At 42.1% G+C, this 25,960-nt stretch overlaps 2 protein-coding genes across 5 annotated transcripts; one reads left to right on the top strand and one right to left on the bottom strand.

Annotated features, from left to right (window-relative positions):
• Positions 1–398: 398 nt before the first annotated feature.
• LOC106583485 (synaptonemal complex protein 3) lies at positions 399–5,725 on the top strand. Of its 2 annotated transcripts, none has more exons than XM_014167717.3 (8): positions 399–840; positions 941–1,010; positions 4,311–4,345; positions 4,499–4,616; positions 4,693–4,792; positions 4,911–5,009; positions 5,096–5,200; positions 5,443–5,725. In XM_014167717.3, the coding sequence occupies exons 1-8, from the start codon at positions 726–728 to the stop codon at positions 5,494–5,496; spliced, it is 696 nt and encodes a 231-aa protein (XP_014023192.1). In that variant the 5' UTR covers positions 399–725; the 3' UTR covers positions 5,497–5,725. The 2 variants fall into 2 exon arrangements, with proteins under 2 accessions (XP_014023192.1, XP_014023191.1); XM_014167716.3 differs by having other exon boundaries at positions 400–840; positions 938–1,010; positions 5,443–5,724.
• Positions 5,726–5,928: 203 nt separating this feature from the next.
• Positions 5,929–25,266, bottom strand: LOC106583483 (choline/ethanolaminephosphotransferase 1). 3 transcript variants are annotated; one of them, XM_045705150.2, is made up of 10 exons: positions 25,073–25,266; positions 23,708–23,984; positions 23,371–23,539; positions 17,309–17,456; positions 17,075–17,216; positions 16,323–16,407; positions 15,184–15,315; positions 9,055–9,213; positions 8,756–8,881; positions 5,929–8,414 (listed from the first exon to the last, which is right to left on the bottom strand). In XM_045705150.2, the coding sequence occupies exons 2-10, from the start codon at positions 23,899–23,901 to the stop codon at positions 8,298–8,300; spliced, it is 1,272 nt and encodes a 423-aa protein (XP_045561106.1). In that variant the 5' UTR covers positions 23,902–23,984; positions 25,073–25,266; the 3' UTR covers positions 5,929–8,297. The 3 variants fall into 3 exon arrangements, with proteins under 3 accessions (XP_045561106.1, XP_014023189.1, XP_014023190.1); XM_014167714.3 differs by lacking the exon at positions 16,323–16,407 and adding an exon at positions 15,625–15,709 and having other exon boundaries at positions 23,371–23,545; XM_014167715.3 differs by having other exon boundaries at positions 23,371–23,545.
• Positions 25,267–25,960: the final 694 nt, after the last annotated feature.

Raw genomic sequence — 25,960 nt, forward strand, 5'->3', positions numbered from 1 at the left:
AGAATTGTGTGCGTGCGCGTTCACGCGAAGGGGTGGGGGGGGGTGGGGGGGGATTCTGGCAGAGGGGAGCTTTTCGGCACAACACCTGTTCTCAGCTCGTGAGCCCCCGCCAAGTCAAGCACTTAATACAAATCCCTGTATTCATACCGGTAATAGCATTACCCTGTGAAATTTAGTGGACAATTTAGTATGGACCATTGAATCAACTAAAAGTCACAAACAGTATAAATATCATCCATAGACATTAAAACAAGATATCAACACTTTACACAAAGTAACACTAGAGCGCAGTCTCAAATTGTAACAATGTTTCTACCAAGAAAAACACTGTATCCTATATGCACCAAAGTAACGTAATTTGTTCCCGCGCTCAGTTGGCGGGTCAAGGTTTCTCACGCGCAGGTGTTTTTGTTCGCTTTAGCGCAAGCTCTCGAACCTAGTATATTACTTTTAACCAAAAAAATGGTAGGGCAGTGAAGCTAGCTCGCTTTTATATTACCATATATTTCAACAAGTTTAAAACAAAAGTCTTTAGCAAAATAAGGATTTTTACTTTGATAGCCTGTTTTGTTTAGGCCAAAATAGGTCAGGTTGCTTTCACACAAGCTAGTTAACGTAGCTAGCTAGCTTTGTTCGAGGTTAGCATAACGTTAGCAATAGGCAAAAGCTGTCAGTTGAACCAGTTCTGTAGCACATTTATCTTTTTTATTGTCAACCAGCAAAAGATGGCAACTCACAAGGGATGTGCTTTGAAAGGCAAAGCAAAAGGCACTAAAACCACCTCAGGCAAACCCCATATGGAGGACTTCAATGGGAGTTTCAACAAAGAAAACCTTCAAGGTAGTAAACGTTATTCCTGAAAGCTGGTAGCCTATAAATCATGTGTTTTTTTCTTCATGACATACTATCTAATAGTCTACTTTCTTTTTTGTTACAGTAGTTGAGGCTGAGACATTGAGAGGAAGGAAACGTCTCTCAGAGGCAGATGATGACATTGACATCACCAAAGGGTAAGCCAAGCATTTGTCACAAAGTGCAGTGGTGTAAAGTACTTAAGTAGTTTTCGGGGGTATCTGTACTTTACTTTACTATTTATATTTTTGACAACTTTTACTTCATTACATTCCAAAATAAAATAATGTACTTTTTACTTCATCCATTTTCCCTGACACCCAAAAGTACTCGTTACATTTTGGATGCTTAGCAGGACAGGAAAATGGTCCAATTTACACACTTATCAAGAGAACATCCCTGGTCACCCCTACGTCCTCTGATCTGGTGGACATACTAAACACAAATGCTTTGTTTGCAAATTATGTCTGAGTGTTGGAGTGTGCCCCTGGCTGTCAATAAATACATTTAAAAAACGAAAATTGTGCCATGTTGTTTGCTTAGGGACAGATCAAAATTGAGGAGGGGCTGGTCCAACTCAAGGTGTCATAAAAAAATGCACCCCCCCTAAAGTTCAAAATATTTTCACATGACCCTCCCCTTGTACTGTAAAATAAATTGAACAGCATCCCTCCTCAGAATTAACTCAAAATAATGTTTATTAGCACAAACAAACAATGACTGTGGTTATAAATGTGAATATCGACTTTGCCACTTCAACAGATTTTTGTAGCACAGTTGATGTCACGCAGGGCTTCGGGTCAGAAGGTTGAGGGTTCACCAACCACCACAGATGAGCTCACTCTCCCTGCTTGTTTCATTACACTACAATCAGAACTGGCTGCAGACAATGATCAGCTAGGGCTTACCCTGTGTGCACCTACCTTAATAATGGCGCCGACAGAGAGGGCTGCCTTTATTCTAGCTCTTGGGAATTACAAGCATTTCGCTACACCCGCAATAACATCTGCTAAACACGTGTATGTGACCAATAGAATGTGATTTGATTTAGGGGGAACTCAGATGTTCAACATTTTAAAGCCATTCATAATTATATAAAATATATGCAACCAATTTGCCACCAACAGGTTTCTGTGCCAATGCACCACACAACCAATAAACAAGCATACCAACTTCTGACACTTCAATTTCATGGTTTGCGTTTTCAACACCACAATAAATAGACTATGGCTGCCGCACAGTTTGGATTGATTGATTGTATTTGTCAGTTAAAAAAATGCATATATACCCAAAGATTTATTTAAGTGACCGATATTGCACAATAAAGTCAGGGACTTATTTAGATTGTGGTCCCTGTTTTTTACCAAAAAACATTTACAAATACATAGATACAGACATTACAGATCTCTCCAGAGATGTTTGATCGGGCTCAAGTCCGGGCCCTAACTGGGCCACTCAAAGACATTCAGAGACTTGTCCCGAAGCCACTCCTGCGTTGTCTTGGCTGTGTGCTTAGGGTCATTCGCCCCAGTCTGAGGTCCTGAGCGCTCTGAAGCAGGTTTTCATCAAGGCTCTCTCTGTACTTTGCTCCGTTCATCTTTCCTTCGATCCTGACTAGTCTCCCAGTCCCTGCCGCTGAAAAACATCCTCACAGCATGATGCTGCCACCATGTTTCACCGTAGAGATGGTGTCAGGTTTCCTCCAGATGTGACGCTTGGCATTCAGGCCAAAGAGTTCAATCTTGGTTTCATCAGACCAGACATTCTTGTTTCTCATGGTCTGAGAGTCCTTTAGGTGCCTTTTGACAAACTCCAAGCAGGCCGTCTTTTACATGTGCCTTTTACTGAGGAGTGGCTTCCGTCTGGCCACTCTACCATAAAGGCCTGATTGGTGGAGTGCTGCAGAGATGGTTATCCTTCTGGAAGGTTCTCCCAACTCCACAGAGGAACTTTGGATCTCTGTCAGAGTGACCATTGGGATCGTGGTCACCTCCCAGACCACGGCCCTTCTCCCCCGATTGCTCAGTTTGGCCGGGCGGCCAGCTCTAAGAAGAGTCTTGGTGGGTCCAAACTTCTTCCATTTAAGAATGATGGAGGCCACTGTGTTCTTGGGGACCTTCAATGGTTCAGAAATGTTTTGATACACTTCCTCAGATCTGTGCCTCGACACAATCCTGTCTCGGAGCAGTACTGACAATTCCTTCGACCTCATGGCTAGGTTTTTGCTTTGACATGCACTGTCAACTGTGGAACCTTATATAGACAGGTGTGTTCCTTTCCAAATCATGTCCAATCAATTGAATTTACCACAGGTGGACTCCAATCAAGTTGTGGAAACATCTCAAGGATGTTCAATGGAAACAGGATGTACCTGAGCTCAATTTCGAGTCTCATAGCAAAGGGTCTGAATAATTATGTAAATAAATATTTCTGTTTTTATTGGTAATACATTTGCCAAAATTTCTAAAAACCTGTTTTCACTTTGTCATTATGGGGTATTGTGTGTAGATTGATGAGGGGGGAAAAAATATTTAATCAATTTTAGAATAAGGCTGCAATGTAACAAAATGTGGAAAAAGTCGAGGGGTCTGAATACTTTCCGAATTCACTATATATATTTATATAAAGGAAGAGACGCTTAGGCCTAACCCCAGAGAGATAGAGATATGCCGGTGGCAATGTACGACACTGGCATGCATTTCTTTATGTCAGATGGCTACTTTGTCTGCTATACAGATATAGACGTACAGAAGGAGGGTAATTTGTTAATGTTCGATCAGAATATTTTGTATAAAGATAATAATTATATTGTTAGATTATAGGAGTAACTGGTAGGCCTGAAACATTCTTCCTCACCTCAAGTTCAACTGTCAGAGTCAGTTGGAGCGCCGGGGCGCACTGCCTTCATATCATTGGCCTGCAGTAGCTACAGCTTAATAATAGCCACACCATACCAAACCTCCACAAATGTTTCTAAACTTTATTAGGGTAATATCAAAATTACGTCAAGCCATTGTTTATAGGAAGGAAAAAAAACACAACCCTCCCCAAATCACAAAAAGTTTGTCAACCCTCCCCTATTTTGGATTGCCCCTCCCTCCCGGTAAATGTTGCTCTATCCCTTAATAAGGATTTTTTTAATGATTTATACTTTTATTTTTGATACTTAAGTATATTTTTGCAATTACATTTACTTTTGATACTTAAGTATAGTTAAAACCAAATACTTTTACTCAAGTAGTATTTTACTGGGTGACTTTCACTTTTACCTGAGTCATTTTCTATGAAGGTGATGTATATTTACTTTTACTCAAGTGTGACAATTGGGTACTTTTTTCACCACTGACAAAATTAAATTAATTTGACTGAGGTGTAGAACATACAGTATTATCCTGTGTGATTTAAGTTATGGTTCATATTGTTGTCATTCAATTAATATATTATGTCTTCATCCACAGAGGGGATATGATGACCATGTTGGACAGATTTGGAGGTATTAAGGATAATCCGATTTTCATGACTCTTCTCTAATCTCTCTATCCTTATATTCCATACTCTGGCCTTGCACACTGATTGGTACAGGGATTGTTTCTCATCACTGAATTTTGCTTTGCATCTATGAGCCTCTTTTTCTTCTTGCTGCTAGCGGACATCAACAAAGCCTTCCTGGCAAAACGCAAACGCTTGGAAACATTCACCAAGTCCTCTGTGAAGACCAGCCATCAGAAGATTGAGCAGTTATGGAGGGTCCAACAAAGAGACAGGTGATTAGACGTGTAGAGTGAAAGAAGGGTGCAAGTGTGTGTGTGTAACCTGATTTATATGATATCAATTCTGCAGGAGTAAAGTGACAGAAGACTACTGCACCCAGTTCAATGCAGTCTTCAACCAGTGGGACACAGATGTGCAGAAGTCCAAGGATAACGAGGAGAAACTACTGGTATTGCTCTGTCAGGCCTCTGAAAAATCTTCAACCAATTTCTATTCTCTACCTAATACAGAGTTACACTGGCGTAACTAAGGCATCTAAGTGTAGGTGTGTGTGTTCCCGGCCATAGAGCATGTTCCAGCACCAGCAGAAAATGTTTCAGCACATGAGGGCCTCCCAAAGCCAGAGACTGAAGACTCTCAAGCAGCTGCTAGAGCAGTACATCCAGGTATATTCTCTCATAGTAGACTTTGTGATTTTAAATCTATGTCCCAGCTGGTTTTCTCACGCCACCTTGTTTCGTCGTGCTGGAAGAGCCTTGATACAATGGAGAAGACCCATGTCAGCCAGCAGGGTGCTGTACAGGGCGAGCTGCGCCAGGAAATGGCACTGTTTCAGAAAAAGATCCTCATGGACACAGTAAGTAAAATGACAGATCAACTTACTAAACACATTGTTTACATGCCTTATGTCACCCGTAGCTTAGCTGAAACATTGCTAATGATACAAATTGATGTGCCATTTTGAAAATGTGAGTGTACTACGAGCATGAGCACCATGAGCGTGGACCATGAGCATAGTATTTAGAAAATGACACTATTCATCATAAATCATTTAGGTCAGATTTCAACAAACAATACATGTTTTTTTTTTATTAACAGCAACAGCAAGAGATGGCTACAGTGCGCAAGTCTCTGCAGACGATGCTGATGTAAATTATTTAGAATGAAGGGAGCCAAGAAGAATCAACTCCATCCAAAGGCTTTTTGTGTGTACATATCACTGAGCTGGGTTGTCTGTACTGCTTTAGTTTATGACTGTGTTCCAGATAGACCTTTACAATGGCCAGAGACGTGTTAAACATCTCAGGAACCATATCAACCTTGATTCTTTAATCTGCAAATACCAGTAATGGTTCCAGGGAGATGGGAGTTTTGAAATCTTACTTTTTTTAATGGAAGTATGGTGTGTACATGTAGCATTGCATTTCTGTTATCAACTGCTTCATTCTATGTTAATTAAACCCTGATTGAGACGGGGATGGAGAAATTAAATGTGACTTTAGTTGCTAAAATGTTGTCAGGAATTAAGACCATCTGTTATTGTAAGTATATAAACATTTATCACAAATGACACTAGGTAGCAACTTACATGTGTGAATATTACATTTTATTTGCATTAGTGAGGGAGAGATTGTAGAGTGATCTTGTTCTTTTGTCACAGCCTATGAACATACTTGTCTGAAAACTAATATACCTGAGCTTGACAGTCTGGCCAAAATAAAACAGTAACGAGCAAAAACACAGTACAAACACACAGAGGAAACAAATTAGGGGCATGTTAAGAGGCTTGACTATCATACAACAGAAAATTAAACAAACTGTTTAAGGCATCCTTTTACTTATCTGAGAATGACTAGTACAATGAGAGCACTGATCTGACATCAGCAACTATACACACACACACATTGTTGTATGAGCTCAGTAACTTACATACCAACAACATTACACACAGAAATAAAAGTCAGTTTCTATTGATTCTGATGACTGAATTATAAGCAGACTGCAGGTATGTAGATGCAAAAACATGGTACAGACAAATATGATTAGGGCACAGTCAGAATATTTTTTTTTTGTTTCACACGAAAGCTCCCCAAATCTTCCAAAACACTTAATTGCTGTATGTGGACCTGGCACAGTGCAGAACGTGCTACATAAAGAAAGTTATTTGTGTAAAGTTATTGTGTTAGAAGGTCATTTTAAAATAAATTAATTTTTTTAAGTAAACATGTCCTTAGATTGTAGATATAAACAAGCTTTGGATAGCCCCACATTATCATTCAAAATCACCTTTCAACACATTGTGTTGGGGTGGCAGGTAGCCTAGTTAGAGCGTTGGGCCAGTAACCGAAAGGTTGCTAGATCCCCAAGCTGACAAGGTAAAAATCTGTCGTTCTGCCCCTGAACAAGGCAGTTAACCCACTGTTCCTAGGCTGTCATTGTAAATAAGAATTTGTTCTTAACTGACTTGCCTAATTAAATAATTAAAATGTATTTTATAAGTAGACTAATAAAAAAAAAAACATTTAGAAACAGGCTGTAGGACTAAAGCTACTAATTGTCATTTAGCTGTGGTATTAGGCACACCATTGAACAAACGCTAGCAGAAAAACAACGCAGACAACATATTTAGCTTCAAATGATAAGAATGACTACTTTTTTGGGAGAATATCACAATACTTTTCTTCATTAAGGGCCATCAACACTTGGCATTTTAGTTTTCCTTGAGCAAAATTATTGTAATTGTTTTTAATAACCTGCCCAGGGACTGCGGTTGAAAATTAGCCGGCTGGCTAAAACCGGCACTTTTACGGAAACGTTGATTAATGTGCACTGTGTTTGTAAAAAACTCAAACTCAAACTCAAAATGCAATGCTTCAGTATCTGAGAGGGCAGAAATGTAACAGGCCAAGAAAATTACAAACGGGTACAAAATTCTAAAGCAAGAAAACTGCTGCAAATTTTTTTACATTATTTGTTAAACATTAAACTATTTTCCTTTTTTAAAAGCAGTATTAGACAGAATATACAGAATAGTATTTCCAAGACAACCACTAGCAACCCTGCATGTGGTGCTATAAGTGTTGTGTAATGTTTGTAGCTTTAGAGAAATGCTTGAGCCATTTGAGGGAAACAAGGCTCAAGACACCCATCTTTTCAAAAGGTGCAATACTATTGTGTATTTACAATAATTTGTTGTAAGCCATTGATCAGGGGCGCCCTAAAATAACATGTTTACATATGTAATGTTTTAAAGAAATCATAATTTAAATGCAATCATAATTATTGCAGGGTTAATAATACCACTTATGCAAGATTGATAGATATGCCAGGTGAGACATTTTGAAATAGAAAACAGCACAAATATCAACACTAATAGTTAGATATTTATGAAACTGAAAAGTGAAGTTATGCAAATATTACAAAACGATCCCTCTATATATAATAAAGACAACACTCCTCCGAAACAAAACTGAAAGCAGACAGACATCCTGTGTAAATCACTTCCTATGCTCTACATTTTCTTGTAGAGAACAAACACACCATCAACACGAAATGTTTGTTTTAAAGTACAATAACACAATTATTAAATGAATAAGGTAGCACCTATTCAAACCCATTGCAGTCTTGCACGAATTTACCCTCTCTGGCACAGAGGAGAGCACTCAGTACATTTCCTATGTGACCATTCACTGCAGAAAAAAGGGACAAATCATTATTTTTGTCTAGGAATCTGACTACTGTAACAAGATGAAATCAACACAAATTGCACAAAGCAGCGATGGGAAATAACTTGTCACCTCATATTTCATCTATCCCCTCATTCACTCTGAACCTCTACCGGTAATAGATCCACCCCAACACATTTAAAAAGGGTAAAGAAAGATAGTGACGACTAGCAATCTAACATGAAGAAAGAGGTGGGGGGGAGAAAGAGTGTAATGGCTTCCGTGTCCTCACTGAAGGGTGGAGGGGGTCAATGGCTTGATTCTGAAGACAAAGATGTGAAGATGGGAGGCAATCTGGTTGCAAACACTGACACAGTAACGCACCAAGTCAACGAAAGACAGGATCTGCAGACAGAAAGCGGAAGAGAAAATTAAGTCAGAAAACAAGATAGCCATAACTGTAGATAATGGACCCTGTGAGTAGATGGATGGATGATGCCGAAGTATCAATGGGTTTTGCTATTAGTTACAAATAAACGTGGCATTCGACTGAAAACATGTGCCTCTGAAAAACGCACAGCAAGTCAGTGTTGCATGTGAAATGACTGATGGTTCATTTCAAAGAAATGTTCTCATGTGAACACATGCTGTAGATTGCATGTCCTCTTACTTTGAGGTGGAATGACCACCCTGGCCTTGCTCAGGTACTATGGACCTCTATACCATGGAAGTGTGTGTGTACTCACCAGTGCAATCCACAGCACCAAGTATTCATCAATAAAACTGTTGAAATACTGGTCCAGGAACAGCAGGCCTGGCCCCAGGAATGCTATATCATGTAGATGCATCTCACTCTTTGTCATATGTGCTACCTGAAACAAACAAGACACAGGCAAGAGTCGTGGTTTAATCAGCAAGCACATTAACATGGATGACATTCATTTACATCATACACATTCTTGCATCAAGTACATTTACATCAACAGTACAATGTTCAGGGTGGGCAGGAATTGCATTCCACCAATAAGCAGCACACCACACTTACAACTAATTTGTTGGTGATCTTGGCCGACACGAAGCCAAAGGCCAGGATATAAACACAGGGGTGCTTCTCAAAGAGCTGGATAGCGGACTTCTTATAGATCATCATGGCCAGTATTATTACTGAGCCTATATGTAACACAGGAGATAGGACACTGGTTCCCTGGAGAGGAGAGAGAAGAGTCCAAATCAGTGGACATTATTAATAGACCTAGATGATATGTGAGTGCAGCTTGGTGAAACAAAACACACAGTAAGGAATGCTGGTGGACACAACTAGGTGTTAAGTCATAATATACAGTAAGTCCCCCGAAGGAAAACATGGGTGGCCCTGCCTAAAATAAATATTGTCAAGTGATAAACACTCATATCGCTCGGCCAACTGAACTGAGATCAGGTCCAACAGTTTTAATACACATCCTTAATTTCCTCCGAAGCTAATAGACAGCTCAGGCAAATGGATGAAACAGACAAACAAGCACATAGTCATCAAGCCAGCATCATCACCTAAAAAGTATATTGTCATATCCTTCATAGTAACTGTAAACTACATTGTGTCAAAGTTGGTAAACATTTACAGTTGAAGTCGGAGGTTTACATACACTTAGGTTGGAGTCATTAAAACTCGTTTTTCAACCAGTCCACAAATTTCTTGTTAACAAACTATAGTTTTGGCAAGTCGGTTAGGACATCTACTTTGTGCATGACAAGCATTTTTTCCAACAATTGTTAAAAAAATGAGTATTTCACTTATAATTCACTGTATCATAATTCCAGTGGGTCAGAAGTTTAAATACACTAAGTTGACTGTGCCTTTAAACAGCTTGGAAAATTACAGAAAATGTCATGGCTTTAGAAGATTCTGATAGGCTAATTGACATCATTTGAGTCAATTGGAGGTGTACCTGTGGATGTATTTCAAGGCCTACCTTCAAACTCAGTGCCACTTTGCTTGACATCATGTGAAAATCAAAATAAATCAGCCAAGACCTCCACAAGTCTGGTTCATCCTTGGGAGCAATTTCCAAACGCCTTAATGTACCATGTTCATCTGTACAAACAATAGTACACAAGTATAAACACCATGGGACCACGCAGCCGTCATACCGCTCAGAAAGGAGACGCGTTCTGTCTCCTAGAGATGAACGTACTTTGGTGCAAAAAATGCAAATCAATCCCAGAACAGCAAAAGAACCTTGTGAAGATGCTGGAGAAAACAGGTACAAAAGTATCTATATCCACAATAAAACAAGTCCTATATCGACAAACCTGAAAGGCCGCTCAGGAGGGAGGAAGCCACTGCTCCAAAACCGCCATAAAAAAGCCAGACTACGGTTTGCAACTGCACATAGGGACAAAGATCATACTTTTTGGAGAAATGTCCTCTGGTCTGATGAAACAAAAATAGAACTGTTTGGCCATAATGACCGTCGTTATGTTTGGAGGAAAAAGGGGGAGGCTTGCAAGAACACCATCCCAACCGTGAAGCACGGGGGTGGCAGTATCATGTTGTGGGAATGCTTTACTGCAAGAGGGACTGGTGCACTTCACAAAATAGATGGCATCATGAGGAAGGGCAATTATGTGGATATATTGAAGCAACATCTCAAGACATCAGTCAGAAAGTTAAAGCTTGGTCGCAAATGGGTCTTCCAAATAGACAATGACCCCAAACATACTTCCAAACTTGTGGCAAAATGGCTTAAGGACGTCAAAGTCAAGGTATTGGAGTGGCCATCACAAAGCCCTGACCTCAATCCTATAGAACATCTCTGGGCAGAACTGAAAAAGCGTGTGCGAGCAAGGAGGCCTACAAACCTGACTCAGTTACACCAGCTCTGTCAGGAGGAATGGGCCAAAATTCACCCAACTTATTGTAGGAAGACTGTGGAAGGCTACCCGAAATGTTTTACCCAAGTTAAACAATTTAAAGGCATTGGTACCAAATACTAATTGAGTGTATGTAAACTTCTGGCCCACTGGGAATGTGATGAAAGAAATAAAAGCTGAAATAAATCAGTCGCTCTACTATTATTCTGACATTTCACATTCTTAAAATAAAGTGGTGATCCCAACTGACCTAAAACAGGGAATTTTTACTAGGATTAAATGTCAGGAATTGTGAAAAACTGAGTTTAAATGTATTTGGCTAAGGTGTATGTAAACTTCCGACTTCAACTGTATTTGGGAGAATTCACCCTTGGCATTTTTGTAGATGTTTATTTTTTTTTCACCTTTATTTAACCAGGTAAGCTAGTTGAGAACAAGTTCTCATTTACAACTGCGACCTGGCCAAGATAAAGTAAAGCAGCACGACACAAACAACAACACAGAGTTACACATGGAATAAACAAACGTACAGTCAATAACACAATAGGAAAAAAAAGAAACTGTGTGCAAATGGCGTGAGGAGATAAGGCAATAAATAGGCCATAGTAGCGAAGTAATTACAATTTAGCATATTAACACAGGAGTGATAGATGAGCAGATGGTAATGTGCAAGTAGAAATACTGGTGTGCAAAAGAGCAGAAAAGTAAACAAAAACAATATGGGGATGAGCTAGGTAGATTGGGTGGGCTATTTACAGATGGGCTATGTACAGCTGCAGCGATCGGTTAGCTGCTCAGATAGCTGATGTTTAAAGTTAGTGAGGGAAATAAGTCTCCAGCGATTTTTGCAATTCGTTCCAGTCAATGGCAGCAGAGAACTGTAAGGAAAGGCGGCCAAAGGAGGTGTTGGCTTTGGGGATGACCAGTGAGATATACCTGCTGGAGCGCGTGCTACGGATGGGAGTTATCGTGACCAGGGAGCTGAGATAAGGCGGAGCTTTACCTAGCATAGACTTATAGATGACCTGGAGCCAGTGGCTCTGGCGATGAATAAGTAGCGAGGGCCAGTCAACTAGAGCATACAGGTCGCAGTGGGTGGTATAAGGGGCTTTGGTGACAAAACGGATGGCACTGTGATAGACTGCATTCAGTTTGCTGAGTAGAGTATTGGAAGCTATTTTGTAAATGACATCGCCGATCGGTAGGATAGTCAGTTTTACGAGGGTATGTTTGGCGGTGTGAGAGAAGGAGGCTTTGTTGCGAAATAGGAAGCCGATTCTAGATTTAATTTTGGATCGGATATGTTTAATATGAGTCTGGATGGAGAGTTTACATTCTAGCCAGACACCTAGGTATTTGTAGTTGTCCACATATTCTAAGTCAGAACCATCCAGAGTAGTGATGCTAGTCGGGCGGGCGGATGCGGGCAGCGAACGTTTGAAAAGCATGCATTTGGTTTTACTACCGTTTAAGAGCAGTTGGAGGCCATGGAAGGAGTGTTGTATGGCATTGAAGCTCGTTTGGAGGTTAGTTAACACAGTGTCTAAAGAAGGGCCAGATGTATACAGAATGGTGTCGTCTGCGTAGAGGTGGATCAGGGAATCACCCGCAGCAAGAGCGACATCGTTGATATATACAGAGAAAAGAGCCGGCTCGAGAATTGAACCCTGTGGTACCCCATAGAGACTGCCAGAGGTCCAGAAAACAGGCCATCCGATTGACACACTGAACTCTATCTGAGAAGTAGTTGGTGAACCAGGCGAGACAGTCATTTGAGAAACCAAGGCTGTTGAGTCTGCCGATAAGAATACGGTGATTGATAGAGTCGAAAGCCTTGGCCAGGTCAATGAAGACGGCTGCACAGTACTGTCTTTTATCGATGGCAGTGATGATATCGTTTAGTACCTTGAGTGTGGCTGAGGTGCACCTGTGACCAGCTCGAAAACCGGATTGCACAGCGGAGAAGGTACGGTGGGATTCGAAATGGTCAGTGATCTGTTTATTAACTTGGCTTTCAAAGACTTTAGAAAAGGCAGGGCAGGATGGATATAGGTCTATAACAGTTTGGGTCTAGAGTGTCACCCCCTTTGAAGAGGGGGGATGACCGCGGCAGCTTTCCAATCTTTAGGGATCTCAGACAATACGAAAGAGAGGTTGAACAGACTGGTAATAGGGGTTGCAACTAATTTTAGAAAGAGAGGGTCCAGATTGTCTAGCCCAGCTGATTTGTACGGGTCCAGGTTTTGCAGCTCTTTCAGAACATCTGCTATCTGGATTTGGGCGAAGGAGAAGCTGGGGAGTCTTGGGCAAGTAGCTGCGGGGGTGCGGAGCTGTTGGCCGGGGTTGGGGTAGCCAGGAGGAAAGCATGGCCAGCCGTAGAGAAATGCTTATTGAAATTCTCGATTATCGTGGATTTATCGGTGGTGACAGTGTTTCCTAGCCTCAGTGGAGTGGGCAGCTAGGAGGTGCTCTTATTCTCAATGGACTTTACAGTGTCCCAAAACGTTTTGGAGTTAGAGCTACAGGATGCAAATTTCTGTTTGAAAAAGCTAGCCTTTGCTTTCCTGACTGACTGCGTGTACTGGTACCTGACTTCCCTGAAAAGTTGCATATCGCGGGGACTATTCGATGCTAGTGCAGTCCACCACAGGATGTTTTTGTGCTGGTCGAGGGCAGTCAGGTCTGGAGTGAAGCAAGGGCTATATCTGTTCTTAGTTCTACATTTTTTCAAAGGGGCATGCTTATTTAAGATATGGTATGGGGTACGGTGGGGTGCTGGTACAGTGGAGGTAAACCCAGGAATGATGATAAGAGGTTGCATCTCTGGACGGGCTAGTTATGCTGGGTGAGGTCACCGCATGTGTGGGAGGCGGGACAAAGGAGGTATCTGAGGCATGTTGAGTGGGACTAGGGGCACCGCAGTAAACTAAAACAATGATAACTATCCTAAACAACAGTGTACAAGGCATATTGACATTTGAGAGAGACAAAGCGAGGCATAAAGCAATCACAGGTGTTGATTGGGAGAGCTAGCTAAGACAACAACGGGTAAGACAACAACAGCTAATCAGCTAAGACAACAGGTAAAATGGCGATGAATGGGCAGAGAGGGTCAGTTAACTACACACAGGGCCTGAGTTCGAGGCTGGGGCCGACCGATAAACAAAAAATAAAGAAAATGGAGTACCGTGATTAATGAACAGTCCAGCAGGCATCAGCTATGTAGCCAAGTGATCATAGGGTCCAGTGAACAGCAATAGATGGAACAGGGAAGCCGCGGGGTAGTCGTTACTACGCTAGCACGCGGGAGACACAGCGTTTAAAGTTAGTAGGCCGGGGTAAGCAGAAGCGTCAGCTCCGACACCCGGCAAAGGCTGGTTGAGGGCACAGCGGATGGAGATACGTTGGCGGACCAGTCGTGGTGCTACGGCAGTGCGCCATGTCGACAAAGGGTCCGGACCAGATGGCGAAAGAGGTATTGTAGTTGCAGTAATTTCGTTTGCTAGCCGGGAGATGCGCCTGGCTCGCGGCTAACTGGTGCTAGCTTCGGGGCAGGGGAATTAGCCACTAAAGCCACTCAGTAGCAGCTAGCGAGCAGCGATGATCCGATGCAAAGGTCCAGAGCTTACGGCAAGGATCCGGTGGAGGCATCGGCTGTGTAGCCGAGTGATCACAGAGTAGGCCGGGAGGTGGGCCTGGCTCAGGGCTAGCTTCGGGGCTGGGTCACTCGGTGGCAGCTAGCTAGCTGTGATGATCAGGAGTAATGGTCCAGGGTTTACGGCAGGAATCCGGCGTTGTAGTCCGATACTGGCAGGCTGGCAAGTATTATCCAAGCTAAAAAAAACAGCTGGTGTCTGTGCAGAAGGTAAAGGCCGCTAGCAGTGGCTAACAATGACTAAATAGCTAGTAGCTAATTAGCTGGCTAGCCACTGATGGAGGTTCTGACTATAAGGGCTAAAAAAAATAGCGGATCCATATCACATTGAGTGAGGCGGGCTACCGGAAGGTATATTTAATAAAAAAATGGAAAACAGATTGAAAATAAATGGAAATATATACAAAAAAAGACAAAAAATACAAAAAGTAAATGAGAGGACGACAAACCACGTCTGCACTGCTACGCCATCTTTGAATTTAAAAATAAATAAAAAATAATGTTAAAAGGACTGGATTGATGTGAGCAATACATCAAAAGAAAACACAGAGACCGTCAAAGGGAAAGGTGGGGACTACCATTTTGCTTAAGCCTATTCAGTTCTTTATGAAGGTCAGGGACTAGGCTACAGGTCAATTGTAGACTTACTGCTATTGTGGATCCATTTTTGCCCACACCTCCGGTAAATATAACCCGGAAGTAATTAGTACAGGAAAAGATAGCCCCTAAGAAAGTGCAGATGGCTGGAACTATTTTCATCTGGATGTTTATGACTGGGATCTGTGGAGGTGAGGGAGCAAGATATCATTTATTACAAACAGCCAGTCAACACCATCAGTGTTTAGTACATTTCACAACTCTAAACATTGTTTGTAAGATGGTTCATTTCATTCAAAAAACAGTTTCATTACTGAATGAAATTGCATTTAATATAGTAAGGAATCACACTGTACACAGAATTAGAACATACCGATGCGGGCAGCGCGACCATTATATTACCAGTGTTACGGCTTCATCATTCAGTTAGTTATGCCATTCATTTCAGTTACCAAAAGGCAATCAGTGGAAATTTGAGCCAATCAGAATTACCAGTGACTGCCAAAAAGCGGATCCTCCCACGGCGGCCAGCAAATATATGATTATAATGAAGATTTGCACCTCAGTCACGTCAATGCTGAGAGGAGCAGGCAGAGAGCAGAGGTTAGTCAGAACAGTCATCAACTCTGTCCATAAGCACAGCGGCACAAGCCTGCACTACAGTGTGTCTTCACCCAAACACTAACCACAGCTCTTCCAGTCAGAGATGTCAATCATGATGCACTTATGGCAAACATATGCACTGAGTTTACAAAACATTATGGACATAGTATGATTCCCCGATGAAGGTAAAAAAAAAATAGGACATCCAGCAAACTTGATACAACTGTGGGAAGCATTGGAGTCAACATGGGTCAGCATCCCTGTGGAACGCTTTCGACACCTTGTAGAGTCCAGCCCCAAAGAATTGAGGCTGTTCTGAAGGCAAAAGTGAAGGGGGTGCAACTCAATATTAGGAAGCTGTTCATAATGTTTTGTACACTTAGTGTATGTTTTGGTATTCTTTCAGTAGCATGGATCTAGTCCGTTTCTACTCATGAAATGGTTTATTTTCAGACCAGGCAAGTGCAAAGATTTCCTCCCTCCCATTAGCTTGTGGCTAGAGGTCAGTGTGTGGGGAAGCAGGGATCTAATTGGCTGAGGCTCACTGCATATCTGTCAGGCCAAGATGCTGTCCGTCAGAGATTTACCGTCACGTTCCACAGGAAGGGGCCTACAGTGGCTGTCAGCATCTGTAACAGCGCTAGACAGATCTGTAACTCTGTAATATCAAATCTACACACACAGAGACATTTTTTCAAAATGCACTCCACTGAGAATAAAGGATAGAAATACTTGATCATACAGATGCTTACACACACATAGGGCTGTTACTGTGACCGTATTACCGCCGGTCACGAGTCATGAAGGCAGTGAAATTCCACGTGACCATTTAGTCACGGTAATTAGTCTTCTCCAAGCTCTGATGCTGTTGATGGTCATTAGTAGCCTACCAAACTTGCTAATTGCCTGGTACTCAGCACTCTATTGTCCCTCTAATCACTCTGACATCAATGCAAATGTATTCGAAAATCACTTCATGAGAGCCCATGAGCTCATGTTGCGCAACAATTGACGTAGTACACAATTTCAGGACACGTTTGGGTCATGAGCACTACTTTCAAAACTACTGACTGAAATTATACAAAAGCTTAGTAAGTAGCCTAATTATCCAGCTGAGGCCACAGGGGACCACTCTGACCCACAATCTGGGAATGCCTTTGAGAACCCCTGTTGCTCTTCGCTACACTAGAACTGCAGTGTAGATCCTATCTTTCACTTTTCATTCTAACCCATCACTTACTTCTCCTTTAATTCCCCATATCCACTCCCTCACCTACTACCAGCATCACTCTACTTCTCTAAAGCCACTCTTCTCCCTCCTCCCCATACAGACACTCACATGCCGAAGCGCAGGGTGCCAGAGACGTATGTCTGCCAGTGGGCACAGTAGAACATGAACATGCCAGCGAAACAGCAGAAGAACATCCAGTCAGGGTTGGTGCCCAGCTGCACTGCTATACTGGTGCCCAGGACCACAAACACTGAGAGGGAGAGGAAATGGAAACAGAGTCAATTAAATCCTAATAAGGCAAACAAAGTTATATGGAACACACACACAGAGGGGCGTCTGTACCTGTGGAGAGGGAGTCACAGCCGTGGTCAAACAGTTCACCCAGCGGAGAGCTGCTATTAGTTCGTCTGGCTTGCTTCCCATCAATGGCATCCAGTGATTGGTACACAAACAGGCCCACCGCACACAGCAGGTATGCCCACAGCGGTGCCTGACGAAAAAAAAGACACCAAAGAATACTTAATGAATAATATTTTTAAAATGCCTTCTTCCCAATGGATTTTTTGGGGGGTTATGATAGGGTAATCTCACAAAACATGTTTGAATTGTGTTCTTAGAGAATCGGTGGGTATTATCATCAATAGAGAATCATCTGACATAAAACGTGATCTTCTGGCAGCTGTAAACTACACAAAGGAGATATGTTTGAACTTGAGATAAAATAGGTTGATGTGTGGTTTGTTTCCCTCTAAATAGATTTGGAACACAGCAGGGCTTTGTCCTTCATTAGTTAACCAGCATGGAAAGAGTTTCACAGCGTCATCAATGTGTCATGCGTTTATTTCCTGTCCCGTTTTCACTGGGTCAATGATGAGCTGACAGCAGTTTACACAGACCAAAATCAACCGGAATATGACACGTCCTGGCCTACAACTTAGAGGCTTGCCCACTTGGCATTCATATAAATAACCACCCTGTTATTGCAGAGCAGCTCATAGCCTCATACATTAAGCTTTTTATTATTTCAGGTCCTCGGGCAGAAACGGGGATTTGGGGAGCGGGAGAGAATTAAGGGGGTTATGAAAGAGGACAGTGCCATGGGGTTGGCATGGAGATATTGAAAAGTAGAGCAGGGTGGAAATATCTGCTGACTGCCTCTGTGTTATCAGTGAACATATGATTATGAATTTAATGGCAAGATGACAGGGCTGTGAAACTAAGAGGCCCTAGAGCAAGTGTACTTTCTGTTCAAACATGTCACGGTGACAAACTCAGCCCGGAAAACACCCTGTATCAGCTGCACTGTTGACTCATAAAACACTAACACACACACACACACACACGGGGCAGGTTGTCTTAAACACTCCTGACCTGGGTCATCAAAAACAGGACACTGACTAGTACAGCATGTTAAGTAAATACCAACTTCTCTGGGCTATGAAACAGTGCTGCCACTAATGTTTTAGCTCTTTAACTATCACACCTCTAACATGTTAACAGAAGTATCACCTATTATGTCAGGTGTTGAATCATTCTGACAACAATGAACATTATAAGAGGTGTTGTGACATAGGTACACAGTCACTGAGATTCTCCCTCCAGAACTAGTACCCTACCGAGCCTGTTCTCTGTGATAAACTGAATTCTCTCTAGTCTAGCGAGTCCAGTCCAGCAAATTATATTCTCTGTTTTGCCTTTGTTGCTCCACATCGTGAGCAAATATACATGCAGAGTGATTTTCCAACCTTTGTCCTACAAAAGGAAACAGTGGAGGGGGTGGATAACTTCAGAGACAGAGCTCTATTTACAGAAAGGGAAAACAAGTTACGCTTGTCATCAAATCCTGTAACTCTTCCGAGTTAAAACTACTCTAACCCACCTTTTAGTTGCCGACTGTTGAAGCAGTGACCTGTTAAGCAGCACAGTGGAAGTCAGGTGACACAGCAGTGATCTTCAAACCTGCCTCCTGGAGACCTACAGGGTGTGTTCCAGCCCAGCACTAACACACCGGATTCAACTAATCATCAAGCCCTTGATTCATTCAATCAAGTGTGATACTGCTGGGCCGCAATAGTAGCCTGCACCCCCTGTGGGTGCCAGGGCCAGGATGAAAGAACATCTGCATTAAAGGGACTCCTAAAATGAGAACATGTTTTGCCTTGCGGATAATGCTTGGTCTACTTTTCAAGGTTATTTGTGGAATAAATTCATGTGGTCAAATATGCAGTCAGCTGCTTTCTGGGAAAGCTGGAATTGTAGGGATAATAAACATGTTGTTTTCTTCCATGGTTAGACCGGCTTCTATAACAAATAAGTAGATTATACAGTTGAAGTCGGAAGTTTACATACACTCAGGTTGGAGTCATTAAAACTCGTTTTTCAACCTCTCCACAAATTTCTTATTAACAAACTATAGTTTTGGCAAGTCGGTTAGGACATCTACTTTGTGCATGACAAGTCATTCTTACAACAATTGTTTACAGACAGATTATTTCACTTATAATTCACTGTATCACAATTCCAGCGGGTCAGAAGTTTACATACACTAAATTGACTGTGCCTTTAAACAGCTTAGAAAATAATGTAATGGCTTTAGAAGCTTCTGATAGGCTAATTGACATAATTTGAGTCAATTGGAGGAGTACTTGTGGATGTATTTCAAGGCCTACCTTCAAAAGCAGTGCCAATTTGCTTGACATCAGGGGGGAAAAAATCAAAAGAAATCAGCCAAGACCTCAGAAAAACAATTGTTGACCTCCACAAGTCTGGTTCATCCTTGGGAGCAATTTCCAAACGCCTGAAGGTACCACGTTCATCTGTACGAACAACAGTACGCAAGTATAAACACCATGGGACCACGCAGCCGTCATACCGCTCAGGAAAGGAGATGCGTTCTGTCTCCTAGAGATGAACGTACTTTGGTGCGAAAAGTGCAAATCAATCCCAGAACAACAGCAAAGGACCTTGTGAAGATGCTGGAGGAAAAAGGTACAAAAGTATCTATATCCACAGTAAAACGAGTCCTATATCGACATAACCTGAAAGGCCGCTCAGCAAGGAAGAAGCCACTGCTCCAAAACCGCCATAAAAAAAACAGACTATGGTTTGCAACTGCACATGGGGACAAAGATCATACTTTTTGGAGAAATGTCCTCTGGTCTGATGAAACAAAAATAGAACTGTTTGGCCATAATGACCATCGTTATGTTTGCAAGCCGAAGAACACCATCCCAACCGTGAAGCACGGGGGTGGCAGCATCATGTTGTGGGGGTGCTTTGCTGCCAGAGGGACTGGTGCACTTCACAAAATAGATGGGATCATGGGGGAGGAAAATTATGTGGATATATTGAAGCAACATCTCAAGACATCAGTCAGGAAGTTAAAGTTTGGTCGAAAATGGGTCTTCCAAATGGACAATGACCCCAAGCATACTTCCAAACTTGTGGCAAAATGGCTTAAGGACAACAAAGTCAAGGTATTGGAGTGGCCATCACAAAGCCCTGACCTCAATCATATAGAACATTTCTGGGCAGAACTGAAAAAGAATGTGCGAGCAAGGAGGCCTACAAACCTGACTCAGTTACACCAGCTCTGTCAGGAGGAAGGGCCAACATTCACCCAACTTACTGTGGGAAGCTTGTGGAAGGCTACCTGAAATGTTTTACCCAAGTTAAACATTTTAAAGGCAATGCGACCTAATACTAATTGGGTGCATGTAAACTTCTGACCCACTGGGAATGTGATGAAAGAAATACAAGCTGAAATAAATCATTCTCTACTATTATTCTGACATTTCACACTCTTAAAATAAAGTGGTGGTCCTAACTGACGTAAAACAGGGAATTTTTATTTGGATTAAAATGTCAGGAATTGTGAAAAACTGAGTTTAAATGTATTTGGCTAAGGCGTATGTAAACTTCCAACTTCAACTGTATAAGTTAATGTTTACAGTGACTAAGTCTGTTTTTGTGAGCCTCATACACTTGGCTCATGTGCATTTCCACAGTAACAGAATTAATGTGATATATTTGCGCCGTCATTCTTTTACCAAACTTTGCATCTGCACTATTCTTCAAGTAAATGCGTTTTTGTAAAATGTTCAGTGGAAATTGTTTACTAGTAGTCCTTGTGCATAGAGTTGCATGGTTTGTTTAACTTTGCAATCATTTGTTTTTGTTTAGCTTCCATTTTAAAGTGAAACAGATGAGTCTCAGCATCATTCTGTTACCATGGAATTACCCTCATACACCGGTGTTGTGGACTTGTAGGAAAACAGCCAGAGCTGAACAAAACGCACATGGTGGTCTATACACAAAGTTTAATATTCCATTGAGGTATGTGTGTAAAGCTATTTTGTAGGCAAACTGAATGCGCACAACAGTAAACCGATAATCTCATAGATAACCTCACCTGAATACCATATTCATAATGTATCAAATATTGTTTAACAGTGAGAACGGCAGAATGGTGAACTTACTAAATGAAATGAGAGTTTGACTGTGTGATAATAGGTTGCTTCTTGTGTAAATATTTTCTGTCTGGATTTTAATGATTTGTATGTAAAAATAAATCAATTTTAAAAGAAAACATATGAAGAAGAAAAAAAAAAGAAAAGAAAACCTTGCTGATTCTTACATTGTGACGGATAGACAGAAACAGTCCAGAAAGGCAATTTTGGCGCAAAGGAAAGCTCATCGTCAGATAAGGTCTCATGCGGTGTTTCACAAAAAGAGTTCTGGGACTGGCATGGAATGGCAGCTTCCTCTAAGCTTTGGAATAAGGAAGGAGTTTCATCCGGAATCTGAAAAAAAAAGCGGGTTCCGAACAGGAACCGAAAAACAGAGTGCGGTAAAGAGGTCAATTCAACTCGACCAAAACAATGGAATTGCGATGGAAACGCATGGGTGAAAGGGCCGTGGGGGAAAGATCCCGAATCTCCTCATTGCCCCCCAGCAACATTACCCTACATTCAGGCTATTGTTTATATGTGCATTTCACAGTATGTTGAGGTAAAAATCAGAGTATAATGCCCGTATGGATGTCAACCCCAACAGATGTTCATGTCATGGTCATTAAATCAACTGCATTAATTAAACAATTATTGGACTATCACCACCGATTTCTGTATGCTAGCTATGCTAACCAGCTTATACGAACATGAGTTAGCAGTCACTTCTAAACCTGAAAAGGGACAACTTCTACATGTTATGCAGTGAAAACATCAAAATCGGAGTTAAGTAACCACATTGTGGGCCTGTTACAATACATTAATCATGACGGATTGGAAGAATATCCACTTTGTTAGATCATATTTGTTGAATGTACGACAATCTGGTCAATAGAACGTCCGCGTTCCATTGACTCCTTTACCGCATATATAGACAAACAAAATGCATTATATTGCATTAGGCTGTTTTGTATGCCTCTTAGTTTGAACATAATCTAATTTTATGTACATTAAAGTCTGATATGACAAATTAAATTCCCTTGTGGAAAGACAAAGTTATCCTAGGTTTTGAGTTTTGGAGGGAAACGACTAAGCTTAACAGTTTGTATGTTTTGCTGTCTCCTCTCTATTCCCGGTCCTTAGTGTGCACTCATCTCTGCAGTGCTGTGGTGTGTTGGCCAGGGAAGGGGGTCGGGGTATCAGGTGCAGACTAGCTGTAACCTGAGAGCTATGGGCACAGGATGTTCATCCAGAACAGAAAGCCTGAGCTATGCCAAACTCTCAACAGCACAGAGATGGTAAACAAACAAAAAGCCAGACAAACTTACCATAAAAACCATTGCTGACAGAAAACAGATTCATAGAACCTTGAGACAAAATAACTGACGGGAGGGGGAATGCTTGCTAGAGTAAAAAAAACTATGCAAATGCTATACGAAGTATGAACCTCTGGTAATGTTGTATTGAATGTTTGTTTGTAGCTTTAAAGATCAACCTAAAAAGTGTTTTCTAACATTTACATTTTACATTTTAGTCATTTAGCAGACGCTCTTATCCAGAGCGACTTACAGTAGTGAATGCATACATTTGATACATTTTTTTTTTTTTTTTTCGTACTGGTCCCCCGTGGGAATCGAACCCACAACCCTGGCGTTGCAAACACCATGCTCTACCAACTGAGCCACACAGTAGCTTCAGTGTTCAATCATCTGACAGTCTGCGATGAAAACTTTACTTAATTTGCCTGTCGGGCAGACTACAATACGGTAGCACTTTACTTGAGCCTTTCAACCATACCTGTCCAATGGCACTAAGCCAGGCAGTGTATAACTAGCCTATTCAGCGGCTGTGGGGCAGGACAGTAGAACGTGCGCCCCTTGGGGTCCCGAGGATTGAGTTGGGGAAATGCTGACTTACACCCTACCTGAATAGGTGCTATATTGTTGCCATTGTTACCTGTTCAGTGGCAGTGGGGCAGTAGTAGACCAGCACCAGGGTGGTGAATACGTTGGTGGCTAGGCCCACGATGGTGATGAGGTTGGGGGCAATCCAGGTGGGCACATGGCCCACCAGCCACTCCCAGTAGCACTGCATCAGAGGCTCCAGCAGGGAGTGACCTGCACTGCTGTACCTGGAGAGGGGGAACCAGGACCCCAGAACGATTAACCAGATTTAACACATTTTCATCCCAAAGTGTTTGATGTAACACTAAGTACAAAACACATACTCTGTGATCATCACGTCAAAGCTAAATAAGGATATGATTGATCTTAGGTTTTACAAATGATAGTACCTGTGTTCCTCCAGTCTCTTCAGCTGTTGGCGGTCGAGTGGGGGAGTAGGCAGCTCAATCAGCCTGCGCAGGGCTCCAGGGGCCAGCCAGCAGGCCGCCTCCATGCCGACACCCTGCCCAGGATCCCTCTCCTTGACTGGGCCCCGGCGTGTCCGAACACCCCCCTGCTGCTGCTGGTACCCAGTGGTGCTCATGGCCCTGCTAGCACAGTGCCCTCTGCTTCAGGCTGCCTCAGCCTCCCCCACCACTTGCTGGGGCTCCACAATGGAGCTGCACACTGATGGGTGGAAGAGGAGAGAACAGGTCATGTGATGAAAGGTTGGCTCACATGAAGGCTAGGTGCTGAAATGGGACTTGGAGTTCAGTTGGCTCTAGTAGTTGTCTCTCACCAGTTGCTTCTTTAACTGTTTTACTGAACTCATTTAATCTCATACAAGTTCTCACTTGAGTGAAAGTGAGGCAGGATGTGGTGGGTGGGATAGCTAGAAAAAGAGTTGAGAGTGAAAGAGAATAAAAATGGACCATAGAGTCAAGCCAGGCTATCTATTGACACCCACACTCAGGCTCCTGTTCACCCAGTTCTGAGTTATAAAACACTGTTCAACCACACCCCTAATGACACAATGGGGTGGGATATGGCAGGTCCTGCCCTCACAATCCACTAAACATGAGGCTTCCCAAACAAATCTTAGCCACTGAGAATTCCAAATCATCGGAGAGTCACAATCTGCACACAGTAACCACAGAAATTCCTCTACAACAGTGGTGCCTAAACTTGGTCAGACCCTTTTCTTGTGATCCCACCGACCAAACCAATGTTTGGCCAATGTTGCAGACCTTGTTGTTTGTTTATAGCAAAGCAACAAATGTATCAATGATGCAGTCAGTCAGACCCCCAGGTCATTCCAAGTTTAACTAGTTTCCACTTGTAGCACCATCATAAAAGTATTGCAAAGTAACAGTTTAATACTGACATCAATGAATATCAAAAGACAAAGGGGAGATCAATGGGAATGGATAGCAAACATATGCAATACGAATGTGCTGCGACACTGCCTCTGAAACCTGTCTGTCTAAACAGTCTCACTGTAAATTACAGAAAGTCTGGACCGGTGACGTCCCGGCCAACTAGCTAGCAGCACTTGCAAATGACAACACGACACATAGTTAGCTAATGATACCTATCCTATCCCTCGATGAAATTACAACCTAGCTAACTGCCAATGTTTCCTTCACCGAGCTCTAGAAATCCATCAGTTCATTTGTCCCCCCCTTCTCTCTCCCTCCAGAACCAAAATGACAGCTAGCTAGCTTTCTTGCTAGTTAGTTAGCAGTAAGATATCAGCTTGCCAAGGAGACGCTGACCTGGCTAGTAAAGAGGGCAGGGTGTCCGACGGTCGGGGCACTTCACAGTGCGTCGAATGACTCCTTGGTAGGGTTGTAGCAGTAGTCTTCCCGTTCACGGCGTAGAAAAGATGCGACAGCCCTCAGCGAGCGTTACTGCAGGTAGGATCAACAACACGTCGGGTCCCACTCAGGGTTCTTCTTTAAGTTTTATTGTCGAATCGCAACCAACTGACAGGTGCATACACCGCCACCTACTGTACTGGAGTGTGAGGCCAGTCACGACCTATCTATACCATTTTATTCTCTGAACTACCCCAAATTTCTAATAAAATAAAATAATTCCCAACAAACCTCACTACTCTCATCCCCCCCACCCAAAATACCACACACTCCCCATTCCCGTCAACTTCTCTGACCCCGCCAAACAACCTCTTCCTTTCTACATCATACATTTCACAAAATAATAATACGTTCAACCGTTTCCTCTACCATACATTCATTACACATTCCAGTACCATGTTTCCCTATCAATTTCAAAGATGAATTAAATCCCGTATGCCCCAACTCATCCTATTCAACATAACCTCCTCTCTTCTGTTCCCATTATATGACACTACAGATTTCTTTGTACTATAACAAAAGGTCTGCCCTTACTCCTTTCATCCCATTGTCTCTGCCAGCAATCTAACCCATTTTTCCAAATCAATGTTTTCCACAATATTATTTTTCACAGCTTTTTTTGCTATTATATCTACTATATCATTTCTATAAACACCTGTATGAGCCGTAATCCAACAGAACTGAATTTCAATACCATTTATTTGTAACCCCAACAACATAATCATTATTTTTAACCATAAATCCTTTTAAACTACACAAAACTGATGCAGAGTCCCAACATAATAC

This window comes from Salmo salar, chromosome 22, assembly GCF_965601325.2.
Source record: "Salmo salar chromosome 22, fSalSal1, whole genome shotgun sequence".
In the NCBI taxonomy this organism is placed as follows: domain Eukaryota; kingdom Metazoa; phylum Chordata; class Actinopteri; order Salmoniformes; family Salmonidae; genus Salmo; species Salmo salar.